The sequence below is a fragment of the Nerophis ophidion genome, linkage group LG12 (genome assembly GCF_033978795.1).
Source record: "Nerophis ophidion isolate RoL-2023_Sa linkage group LG12, RoL_Noph_v1.0, whole genome shotgun sequence".
Lineage (NCBI taxonomy): Eukaryota > Metazoa > Chordata > Actinopteri > Syngnathiformes > Syngnathidae > Nerophis > Nerophis ophidion.
The window spans coordinates 44,585,161-44,598,591 of record NC_084622.1 but is presented as its reverse complement, the minus strand read 5'-3'; the positions used below and the strand labels follow the sequence as shown (position 1 = coordinate 44,598,591).

At 40.6% G+C, this 13,431-nt stretch overlaps 1 protein-coding gene across 5 annotated transcripts in view; it reads right to left on the bottom strand.

The window, feature by feature from the left end:
• Positions 1-13,431, bottom strand: part of LOC133563482 (excitatory amino acid transporter 2-like) — a 108,513-nt gene that overhangs the window by 11,441 nt on the left and 83,641 nt on the right. For all 5 annotated transcript variants that reach the window (XM_061917637.1, XM_061917638.1, XM_061917636.1 and 2 more), the window contains 6 exons: positions 13,153-13,403; positions 9,831-9,978; positions 9,584-9,710; positions 5,824-6,057; positions 5,551-5,745; positions 520-654 (listed from right to left, as the gene is read on the bottom strand). In XM_061917637.1, the coding sequence (XP_061773621.1) occupies positions 520-654; positions 5,551-5,745; positions 5,824-6,057; positions 9,584-9,710; positions 9,831-9,978; positions 13,153-13,403 (1,090 nt within the window). The remainder of the gene's footprint in view (positions 1-519; positions 655-5,550; positions 5,746-5,823; positions 6,058-9,583; positions 9,711-9,830; positions 9,979-13,152; positions 13,404-13,431) is intronic.

Here is a 13,431-nt window from a genome sequence, read left to right as displayed (position 1 = left end):
TCAATCTATGAATGTACAACTTTTTATTTTCAATCTATGAATGTACAACTTTTTATTTTCAATCTATGAATGTACAACTGTTTTTTTTGCTTTGTTGACCATTGACCGAAGAACAATAAACTTGAAATATAGAGGTAAATCAGCGGCCGCAGAACAGATTTAGTCTTGATCAATCACATTGCCAGTGCTAAATGACTATATTTGCATCTCATCCTCCCAGTAGTGTGGATGTTCTGATATTTTACAAATACATGAAGACAGACACTTTAAATGTGTTCTGCTCTCTAGTGTACTAATTCAAGAGACCCAATGCTCTCTGCACAAGCTAAGTCGATCAAGCTTTCCTTTAATATACGCAAAAATTTAGTAGATTACACCATTGGTGTGGATTAACTGCTGTTTTTTTTGTTTTTTTTTACAGTAGATTTGATTTTCAAGTTGTGTTTTAAACAAACCATTTAATGTTCGTTCATGACTTGTCTGTTAAACACCACTCACAGAACTGAAAGTGAAACTCACAGCAGCCAGTCAACAGCAACCAGCAGACTGATGTCCTGGGTTGGCAGCCCCACAGCAGTCAGGATCAACAGCATGGTCACCAGTCCGGCACTGGGAATACTGGCAGCTCCAACACTGGCGAGTGTAGCTGTGAGACTAGATGGAGAAAGTAAAAATGAGTACGACTCATGATCAAAGGTTATCGGCATCTCGAGATCTGCTGATCTGAACCACACGTGAATTCTCAGTATGTCCTTGTGTGAAGTGTGTAAGCTGCAAGGCACCAGAGTGGGTGCTTGACCACATACATAAGTGTCTCTCGCCTACGAGGGACGAGATGGCCCATTGAAGAATACGATCATGAAAGGTGACCCAGCCTTGACTCGAGCTGTTGATCCAATACCAGTTACAGTGGAAATGTGGTTGCTCCGATCCGTTTGTGTCACGTATAATTTTATAGTTTGGGGTTTAATTTCATCTTCCAGCTTGTTTCTGTGTATATCTGTCAATAGTTCATATTTTGTAGTTGGATCTGCTTGGTTTGCCTTGCTCTGTACCCGATTCTGTTCAAACCTTGTTTGATTTTAGACTAACATAACTGCTGTGTAAAATAATTTCCTGTAATAACAAATGCAGTATTTTTATGTGGATTTTGTTCCCTGTATACCTGATTTTAGATAACCCAACATTTCTGGGTCTTAATGTTTTCCCACCTTTTCCTTCCCTTCCCAAACCATACCCGTAAAAGTTATTACAGCCAAAGCTAACTGGTTTGACTAGAACACATTTTAAACTCCATCCATCCATCCATCATCTTCCGCTTATCCGAGGTCGGGTCGCGGGGGCAACAGCCTAAGCAGGGAAACCCAGACTTCCCTCTCCCCAGCCACTTCGTCTAGCTCTTCCCGGGGGATCCCGAGGCGTTCCCAGGCCAGCCGGGAGACATAGTCTTCCCAACGTGTCCTGGGTCTTCCCCGTGGCCTCCTACCGGTTGGACGTGCCCTAAACACCTCCCTAGGGAGGCGTTCGGGTGGCATCCTGACCAGATGCCCGAACCACCTCATCTGGCTCCTCTCGATGTGGAGGAGCAGCGGCTTTACGTTGAGTTCCTCCCGGATGGCAGAGCTTCTCACCCTATCTCTAAGGGAGAGCCCCGCCACACGGCGGAGGAAACTCATTTCGGCCGCTTGTACCCGTGATCTTATCCTTTCGGTCATGACCCAAAGCTCATGACCATAGGTGAGGATGGGAACGTAGATCGACCGGTAAATTGAGAGCTTTGCCTTCCGGCTCAGCTCCTTCTTCACCACAACGGATGAAGAAGGAGCTGAGCCGGAAGGCAAAGCTCTCAATTTACCGGTTTTAAACTATTTAAGTTATTTAAGTTACAGATCTGCTCAGTGGACTTGGTGTTGGAGATCAATAGGTCGTGAGTTCAAACCCCGGCCAAGTCATACTATAAAAACGGGACCCATTACCTCCTTGCTTGGCACTCAGCATCAAGGGTTGGAATTGGGGGTTAAATCACCAAAAAGATTCCTTAGCTGCTGCTCACTGCTCCCCTCACATCCCAGGAGGTAGAACAAATGCAGAAGGTAATTCCACCACACCTCGTGTGTGTGTGTGTGACTATCAATGGTACTTTAACTTAAATTTTATAGATTGCGGCAATTTGAACACACACTAAAGTCTCTTAAAATGCGGCCTTAGTTTAGTATGAAGAACTGTAATATTTGTAGGAAACACTGCTTGTTTCCAATTATACCAACGAAGGTTGTGTTGATCGATCGGCCACCGATCACAAGAAACGATCCCTGGACTGTGGTTGATATTTAACAGCCTGCAGCCTTTGAGCGGTGTGATATCGCCCTCCACCTTTTACCAGCACCGCACATACGTGTGGCTTTGGCAAATCAAAACAAACATGTGTTGTCCCGATACCAATATTTTGGTACCGGTACTAAAATTATTCCTTTTAGTGCAGATGAATGTATTGCTTTTCTGACTGACCTATGACGTCACACCAGTCATCTGCGACTCTTCTCAAATCGAAAGTTCAGCTCCGTTGTACCTTATATTGGCACATATTATAAATGTTACGTCTCTAATGGCTATGATGATGTTAAATAGCAAACAGCATCAACATGTTTTTTTTGTATTGGGTTACACACATGACACCAAGAAGGTCTCGGACCAGATGCAGGTCGAAACAAAGAAAGGAATTTTTGGACGGAGAATAATGGATACACAACGTTCAAATGTCAGCAAAGCCATAACTCAAAAGACAGTGTTGCTACATTGGCTTCATCTACATAAGCATCTATTGTGGGTTCTTCCGAGGATCAATCAATCAATCAATGTTTACTTATATAGCCCTAAATCACTAGTGTCTCAAAGGGCTGCACAAACCACTACGACATCCTCGGTAGGCCCACATAAGGGCAAGAAAAACTCACACCCAGTGGGACATCGGTGACAATAATGACCCAGTGGCAATAATGACTATGAGAACCTTGGAGAGGAGGAAAGCAATGGATGTCGAGCGGGTCTAACATGATACTGTGAAAGTTCAATCCATAATGGATCCAACACAGTCGCGAGAGTCCAGTCCAAAGCGGATCCAACACAGCAGCGAGAGTCCCGTTCATAGCGGAGCCAGCAGGAAACCATCCCAAGCGGAGGCGGATCAGCAGCGCAGAGATGTCCGTAGTAGATGTAGTCGTAATGATTTGTGCAGTCCTTTGAAACATTTGTGATTTGGGGCTATATAAATAAACATTGATTGATTGATTGATATTGCAATATTTGGGATTATAAAAGGTTGGTTTGAATTTGGGACCAATACTTCGATCTTTTCTTCACTCTAATGAGGTACCAATTTTAAATGCTTTTGTGGTGTTCAAATGTGGCGTAAAAAAACTAAAAAACAAAAACACTTTCTTTATTGCAGATTTAACAGTGAGCTGTGCTGTCCAGTTGTCATCTTGTTTTCTTACACTTCTGTCTCTCATTTGCAAGTACTCTACTGCGGTGGCCGCCAACCTTTTTGTAGCTGCGGACCGGTCAACGCTTGATCATTTGTCCCGCGGCCCGGCGGGGGTGGTGTTGGGGGGAGGAGGTTGAGCAAGTCCTTGGGGTGAGGGGGATTCTTATTTTTATTTTATATTTTTTCATTTTTTTTGTCATGAAAAAGGGAGGTTTTTTTGGGTTGGTGCACTAATTGTAAGTGTATATTGTGTTTTTTTATGTTGATTTAATAAAAGAATTATAATAATACAAACAATTATTTAAAAAATTCTTCTGCGGCCCGGTACCAATGGACTGGGTGGTTGGGGACCACTGCTCTACTGTATTACATAATAGACTTTGCATGCTGTTGCCATTCCCAGACCTTAGATGGCAGTAGTGTGTAGACTATGATGTGTTGCCTTAGCCGGGGAATAGTCTTAGCTATCAAGTTGAATGTGGTAGTATTTTCTTATGCTGTGCCCTACAAAGTGTGTATACTGTAAGCATTATATTTATTTCACACCAGCTGTTAGATTGTAACATGCATCTTGGTGTGGTTTTGATAACCAAATTTGGAGCTGTTGAAATTGCCCAGAAAAATTGCTAATGCTATTTAGTAGCACGTGTGTGGCAAATTCAACGTAAATTAGCATTGAGCGAACATACTTTTAAAAGTGGAGCCTTACAGTACTTTTGAGCCTTCTTCTTGCTTTGTTGGCGTGGGACATGACATGGAGGCAGTCTGCCTGAGTCCGCTCTGAGTGCTTGACTGCTTGTTTCCTAGCCAAGTGTTTGAGCCGGTGCTGAGTTTGAAACCGGATGTCATTTCTCTCCGGCAATCACCGAGGGTGGACGCTCCCCTTTCCTCTCCCTTATCTCTCCTGCTTGCTTCTTTGTTTTGTCTTGTCTTTAACTTTCTTGTTGCCTCTTTTTGCACTGCTCTCCAAGTCTAAACATTGGAACTATTTAACTGGCCTCAAAAAAAATTGACAAGATCTTGGGTTTGTGGGGAACCTGCTGTCGTGACGAAGCGGTTGTTGCTGGACACACGACGGACTCTTGGGAGAAGAAGGAGTGCCGCGTGCCTGGCGACCCTTTTCTGTCGAGGACGTGAAGATATCCACCTATTCGGAATTATGACAACAGGACATCTGCTGATTGGAGTAAGAGTTGTTCTGGTTTGTCGACAAATTGGAAGTTGATGGCAGTCTTCAAAGTACCCCAAAGCTGCCACAAATGATTGGAGGACGCGGGAAGAACTGTGGATTACATCGGACTGTTTACCCCGTAGTTTTTTGAGGACCAGTCATAGACAATTTTAGAGTGAAAAGCAAATTGTATTTTTATTTTTTGTCTCTCATGGACACACACCTGTTGTTGTGAACTTTGGACTAGCGACAGCAAATACATCAAGGCCGCGGAACAGAGACACACTATGGGCTTTTACACACACATACACAAAAAAAATATTCGCCAAACATACACCCCCCTGTCCCCCAATCCAACACGCTCGACGCAAATCCCGTAGAAGTAATGAATGGATGGTCAGCGCCTGAGAGCTGCGACCTACCACCATGACCTTGAACTACCTTCCCTCTGTTGCTAGATATCTGGAGATGTATGTTGTAATATGTATATGTGCTTTGTTATGGAGGTTTTTTTCTCACTCCGAACTGGGCCCCCTTAGGAGCCCAGTCTGGATTGTATTTTTTTTACTCATCCTTCCCCAGCGTTTACCTTTTTCCCATCTTTTACGGGGCGCCTTATGGTGACCCATCAGCGTTCTTGTTCTGTAACCCTGTACACTGATTGTTTGTCTAATCTTGAACAGGTTTGTGCTGAAAACAAAGTTTTGTTGTACTTGTTGCAATGACAATAAAGACCTACCTACCTACCTACCTACCAATGAAGGTACAAAACATGGCACTGTTTGATTTACGTGGTAGTACCAACAAACTTCAGTTGGTACATATAAAAGTACCAAAATTGGTAACCATACCCAATGAAAACACACTTTACATACCACAATGTGTACTTGCTGACCTGACAGTGACAATCTGACCAGGGTCCAGGTGGATACCATTCATCTGGGCAATAAAGATGGCAGCAACGGCCTCGTACAGAGCAGTTCCGTCCATGTTGATGGTGGCACCGACCGGAAGCACGAAACGAGTGACTCTTTTGTCAATTCCCAAATTCTCCTCCAGACAGCGGAAAGTGACCGGCAGCGTGCCGGCACTGGGGAGAAAAAAATAGTATTTGTTGAATACTAAGAGACTTCATTGGATCCAGCTATTCATGCTCAATAATGCTGACCTGGAGGCAGTTCCCAGGGCAGTGATCCAGGCCTGGAAGATACCCAAGAAGAATTTGAAAGGGTTCTTCCTGACAATGGCGAAATAGATGCTGGGCAGGAAGATAACTCCATGGATGATGAGGCCAACGATCACAGTGATCATGTACATGCCCAGTTGTCTGCCCACCACCTCCAAGTCTTTGATGGAGATGATCTTACCACAGATCAGACAGGCAATACCAAAGGGGGAATACCTGGGGAAAAAAGAGGGCTTAGATGCTGATTGAAGATCATCTTAACGTATAGGTTAGCAACATTTTTATTTATTGTTATTTTTATGTATTTATTCTATTTTTGCATTTTAGGTATAGTGGTACCTCAACTTAAAAGTGTCCCAACTTAAGAGTGTTTAAGATAAGAGCTGTCTCTCATCGAATTGTTAGGCTTTAAGTCAGAGCTGGGCAAATATTTTGACTCGGGGGCCACATTGACAGAAAAAAATGTGTCTGGGGAGGCCACTGTGTCTGTGTGTATAAACCATATGTACACATTTAGCTGTAAAAATCTGCTGTACAGTATGTGTGTTTGGGTCCCTTTTTTTCAGGAACACTAATAACAAAAATCTGCGATGAGTTGGTGACTTGTCCAGGGTGTACCCCGCCTTCCGCCCGATTGTAGCTGAGATAGGCACCATTCCCCCCGCCACCCCAAAAGGGACACGCGGTAGGAAATGGATGGATGGATAATAACAAAATTCACAATGTCGGATAGAGTTCTGAAAACGTTATGACAGACCACCTCAGAGAAATGCAATGGATTTTTACATTTTTTTACTGAATGAGACTCCCAGTTTATTATTTCTTCGGTAAAAGGTCAACAAAATAAACAAACAATTTTACATAAACAAATAGATGTACATTCATAAATAAAACAAAAATTAAATGTTGCAGACCGAAAGGGTTTAGGCTGAAGTTGAACACTTATTGCGCCTAACCCTATAAACCCTATAAAGTGAGATTTACAATATTACCTATCACTAAATATTAGAGACATACAGTGGGGAAAATAAGTATTTAGTCAGCCAGCGATTATGCAAGTTCTCCCACTTCAAATGATGACAGAGGTCTGTAATTTTCATCATAGGTACACTTCAACTGTGAGAGACAGAATGTGAAAAAAAATCCAGGAATTCACATTGATTTAAATTTTAAAGAATTTATTTGTAAATTATCGTGGAAAATAAGTATTTGGTCAATCATTCAAAGCTCTCACTGATGGAAGGAAGTTTTGGCTCAAAATCTCACGATACATGGCCCCATTCATTCTTTCCTTAACACGGATCAATCGTCCTGTCCCCTTAGCAGAAAAACAGCCCCAAAGCATGGTGTTTTCACCACCTTGCTTCACAGTAGGTGTGGTGTTCTTGGGATGCCACTCAGTATTCTTCTTCTTTCAAACATGATGAGTTGAGTTTATACCAAAATGGATACATGGATGATACAGCAGAGGATTGGGAGAATGTCATGTGGTCAGATGAAACCAAAATAGAACATTTTGGTATAAACTCAACTCGTCGTGTTTGGAGGAAGAAGAATACTGAGTTGCATCCCAAGAACACCAAACCTACTGTGAAGCATGGGGGTGGAAACATCATGCTTTGGGGCTGTTTTTCTGCTAAGGGGACAGGACGATTGATCCGTGTTAAGGAAAGAATGAATAGGGCCATGTATCGTGAGATTTTGAGCCAAAACCTCATTCCATCAGTGAGAGCTTTGAATGGTTGACCAAATATGTATTTTCCACCAAAATTCTTTAAAATTCCTACCTACAATGTGAATTCCTGGATTTTTTTTTCACATTCTGTCTCTCACAGTTGAAGTGTACCTATGATGAAAATTACAGACCTCTGTCATCATTTTAAGTGGGAGAACTTGCACAATCGGTGGCTGATTAAATACTTTTTTTTCCCCACTGTATGAACTTCGCTCCTCTTTTACCAACTCCTTTATTATTGTGTGTCTTTTACAACCAAGCAAAACACAGAAAAAAAAAAAAAAAAAAGCAACATTTGAATGCAAAGTGTAATAAACACCTACAATAGGATGGTATCACGTAAAAATGTCCTTTTGCATCTGTTCCTGACACGCGTGTTTCAGGCTGAAAACAAGCCCTACACATTCTGGGTTGTTCCTCGTCTGAGCTGTTGTGAGTTAGATTACAATAATAAGTCGTATAAATCTCAAAAGCGCAGATTTCGACCATTGAAATACTTTCTGTAGTTCAAGAATTAAGATAATTTAAAAACATCATTGCACATCATAATGGCGGCAACAGTTTGGATGTTAAAGGTCTAAATCAAGGGTCACCAACGCGGTGCCCGCGGGCACCAGGTCGCCCGTAAGGACCAGATGAGTCGCCCGCTGGCCTGTTCTAAAAATTGCTCAAATAGCAGCACTTACCAGTGAGCTGCCTCTATTTTTTTAATTGTATTTATTTACTAGCAAGCTGGTCTCGCTTTGCTTGACATTTTTAATTCTAAGAGAGAAAAACTCAAATAGAATTTGAAAATCCAAGAAAATATTTTAAAGACTTGGTTTTCACTTGTTTAAATAAATTCAATTATTTTTTTTACTTTGCTTTTATAACTTTCAGAAAGACAACTTTAGAGAAAAAATACAACCTTGAAAATTATTTTAGGATTTTTAAACACATATACCTTTTTACCTTTTAAATTCCTTCCTCTTCTTTCCTGACAATTGAAATCAATGTTCAAGTACATTCATTTTTTTATTGTAAAGAATAATAAATCTATTTTAATTTAATTCTTCATTTAGCTTATGTTTTTTCGACGAAAAATATTTGTGAAATATTTCGTCAAACTTATTATGATTAAAATTCAAAAAAAAAATTCTGTCAAATCTGGAAAATCTGTAGAATCAAATTTAAATGTTATTTCCAAGTCTTTTGAATTTCTTTTAAATATTTTGTTCTGGAAAATCTAGAAGAAATAATGATTTGTCTTTGTTAGAAATATAGCTTGGTCCAATTTGTTATATATTCTAACAAAGTGCAAATTGGATTTTAACCTAATCAAAACATGTCATCAATTTTTCAAAATTAATCTTAATCAGGAAAAATTACTAATGATGTTCCATAAATTCTTTTTAAAATTTTTCCAAAAAGATTCGAATTAGCTAGTTCTTGTCTTCTTTTTTTCGGTTGAATTTTGAATTTTAAAGAGTCGAAATTGAAGATAAACTATGTTTTATAATTTAATTTTCTTTTCCCCCCCTGTCTTCTCCTCTTTTAAACCCTTCAATTAAGTGTTTTTTGCATCATTCATTCTCTCAAAAAAAACCTTCCGTAAAAGGAAAAAAATGTACAAAGGAACGACAGACAGAAATACCCTTTTTTTAATATATATAGATTTTTTATTAAAGGTAAATTGAACCAATTGGCTATTTCTGGCAATTTATTCAAGTGTGTATCAAACTGGTAGCCCTTTGCATTAATCAGTACCCAAAAAGTAGCTCTTGGTTTCAAAAAGGTTGGTGACCCCTGGTCTAAATAAATGATGTAGAATGTCCGGCGGGACGTATTGAAAATCTTAACGGGCCTCATGTGGCCCGCGGGTCGTATTTTGCCAAGATCTGCTTTAGGTTGTAAGCAAAAATGTGAGTTCCAAGCATCCCCGCCATTAGTTGGTGTAGCAATGATGTATAAAACCAAACCCCCGGCAGCCAACAACACACAACCCAAGTAGTATTTTGTGATACTAACCACATGATCAGGATGACAAGTTTCATCACGATCTCATTGAGGATGTTGAAAAACTCAATCATCAGTCTGGCCCTCTCGCCCATCTTGCCCATACAGATGCCAAAAGCAATAAAGAAACCAATCAAACCTGCAAGGGGAGGGGGGGGGGGGGGGGGGGGCAAAAAAATCACAAAACTGTCAGACTTGACAATTCAAGTCCTAAATCCTAACTCTTACTGTCAGCACCTTTTTAAAACTGAATACAAACCCAGAACATTCATGCCACTCTTGAACTGCAGGGACTTTTTGACGACGAACTGAGGCTCCTTGGTAATATTTGCCAACAAGCCCTCCACGGAGGTGGCGTTGACATTCTCCTCAACAACCACTTCCACCTTCTTTGTCACCGTTTGGATCTAAGAGAAGTCAACAGTGAAGTGAATTATTTTTATTTAGCACTTATCCTCTAGCGATTCAAAGTGCTCTGCATAGTGAAACCCCTTAACTACATATTGGCACTGGGAGCAGGTGGGCAAAGTGTCTTGCCCAAGGACACAACGGCTGAGACTCGGATGGCAGAAGCGGTAATCGAACCTGGAACCCAACTGCGCCCCAAATGATTTTGGATGTCATATCTGGATTCTGGAGAAGTTATGTTATTCTTATTCTACAATGATATGTAGTCTCAAATTCTCTTATATTTTTTAAATGATATGGTAAATATTCCTGGTACCTGGGAATCGATACCGGTACTAAACGATAGCAACTTGGGATTTTTTTGTGTATGTTTATGTGTTAATAAATGTTGATTTTCTTTATAATATATTATACATTTGTTTTACTAAAACATTTAACAGAGAGCTGATGATGATAACTGTGCTGTAAATTAGTTATATCTTGATTTCTTACACTTCTACGTCCCATTTGCAAGTATCATATTTCATCAAGAAATCTGCGTTCAAAGGACTCCGGCTTATTAGTGATTCCCAAAGCCCAAAAAAAGTCTGCGGGCTATAGAGCGTTTTCCGTTCGGGCTCCAGTACTCTGGAATGCCCTCCCGGTAACAGTTCGAGATGCCACCTCAGTAGAAGCATTTAAGTCTCACCTTAAAACTCATTTGTATACTCTAGCCTTTAAATAGACTCCCTTTTTAGACCAGTTGATCTGCCGTTTCTTTTCTTTTTCTTCTATGTCCCACTCTCCCTTGTGGAGGGGGTCCGGTCCGACCCGGTGGCCATGTAATGCTTGCCTGTGTATCGGCTGGGGACATCTCTGCGCTGCTGATCCGCTTCCGCTTGGGATGGTTTCCTGCTGGCTCCGCTGTGAACGGGACTCTCGCTGCTGTGTTGGATCCGCTTTGGACTGGACTCTCGCGACTGTGTTGGATCCATTATGGATTGAACTTTCACAGTATCATGTTAGACCCGCTCGACATCCATTGTTTTCCTCCTCTCCAAGGTTCTCATAGTCATCATTGTCACCGACGTCCCACTGGGTGTGAGTTTTCCTTGCCCTTATGTGGGCCTACCGAGGATGTCGTAGTGGTTTGTGCAGCCCTTTGAGACACTAGTGATTTAGGGCTATATAAGTAAACATTGATTGATTGATCATATTGCAGTGGAAACTCCAAGACGTGGCAGCAGTGTTTGTTGCTTAGTCAGGGAGTAGTCTTTGCCATTATTTTTTTATTCTGACCATTTTGTATTTTTTTGTGAAGCACTTTGAATTGATTTGTGTACGAATTGTGCTCTATAACAAACTTGCCTTGCCTAGTCTTTTGTTGTGTCTTAGTAAACAGTAAGTATATTAAAAACAGTAAGTATTTTACTTAGTACACACCTGTTGTTTGATTGTAACGTGCATCTTAGTCGTAGTATTCAATACCTAACTTGGAGGTGTTGAAATTGCCAATGCTAATAAATAGCATGTACATAGCAAATCTAAAGTAACGTAGAATTGAGCGAGCGCATTTTGGGAAAAGTGGAGCCTTACGTTACGCTCGAGTGTTTTCAATTAATCATACTTGTTTTGTTGGGATGGAAAATTGAGAGTCCGATCTGAGTGCTGCTTTGCACACCAAGGGGTGGATTCATTAAAATTCAAATACCATGTGCTAAACAGCAAGTGCAAAAAAATTAAAAATTAGCGTGTACTATGAGTGGGTGTGTTGTGTGGGATTTACTAAGACTGCGTATGCAATTGAAAAGTGGGGCAGACCGTTTTATTTAAATGAGGATTTTGCGTGCATACAGACTTTTACCACAGAGACACTTGATCACTTTCTGCACATTCATGTTTTTAATATTTCTACCTGTGTGCGATGTGTTGAACCAGCATCATCTGTAAAACCTTTAATGAATCGCAATCAAGACGACAGAAACATATGCAAACTAACACTTAATTCTGTGCAGAAGGCTGTGGATCGCATTTGTTTGCCTGGAATGACTCAAACGCAAGAAAATGCACAATGATTTTTTTTTTCACGTAGGAGATATGTTATAGTAATACATTTCCTAAAAAACAAAACAAAAGGCTTTTAAAAACAAAAAAAAATGCCACTAAACACCAAGACGCATCAATTTAATTAATTGTAATTAGCCCCATAGGTCATCCAGCAGCTATGCAATTATAAAAGAAAATTGCTGAATGGTGTAATATGTTTACTTCTGACCGTGCAAAATGTTGACACACAGTCAGAGGGCCGATCCTGCAGCCTTGTGGGGAACTGTCAGTTTGCACGTCCTTCTGAAACGTGCTAAATAAAACGCTAAGTAGTGCTCGCAAAACAGTGATGAGTATTGGTAAATCATATAACAGAATCAGAAATACTTTATTAATCCCCGAGGGGAAATTAAAAACGCCTGCTAAATAATTATAGTTGCATTTTCCCCTCCCAGTATTGTGGGAGCGTTTCGATGATCAGCATATATTTTGCATAGTAATGAAGACAGAGAAGCCAAGTGGATTGCAGGTCTTATTCTGCGCACTTATCAGACGCAATCCGTGTTTTAACAATGATTTAGTTCACTCAAACCTTAAGTAAATCAGGTACAAAGTGTTTAAGCTTCAACCGGACGTGAGGTCGTCATATGCAACAAAACTTTTGAATTTACGCATACCAGGTAATGCCGATAAAGTTTGGTCTGTTCCTTTAAAAGTACCACTTTTGGTTCCAATCCCCAGTTTTATAGTGCTGTTTTTGGCAAAAAAAGATTCCATCTGAGACTATTGGACTTTTTGCTCTGACATTTTATGTTATTCCGACAACCTGCAAATCTGTAAATTCTGGGACCGTTCTGATTTTGTCCAATAAATCACGATGTGAAAAATACCAAAATAATTGCAGCAATTCCAATCTGCATCTTGCTTGAATTCATAGCAGTTGTGAATATGCATTATATTGTATAATTTCTGTTCGTGCTAAAAAAAAAAGTCAAAAATGAGATACTACGAGAGAACTATTCTGTAGTTTACATTTTTTCTGATTTATCTTAAAATTGGTAAAATGTTTAACATATTGTGTGCTTTTTTTGCTCCTAATACACACTTGTGCCTCAAATTTGTGTTCCACCATACTGTTGTTGTCCTACCTGTTGAAAGCAAGCCTGCACCAGATTCTCGGGGAACAGGTTCCTGATCAAATCAAAGAAGGCATCCAAGCTGGACACATCGTCGTTTTTCTCGCCCTCTCCCAGGTTTTCCTTCAGTTTGGGATTGCCAGGGTGGATGACCAACACCAGGATGACTCCCAAGATGGCGGCAATTATAGTGGTGGACATGTAGTAGACCATCGCCCTGGTGCCCAGACGCCCACTGGATTTTGCATCCAAACCTGCTAGACCTGTAGCCAGAGGACAATAGAGTGTATT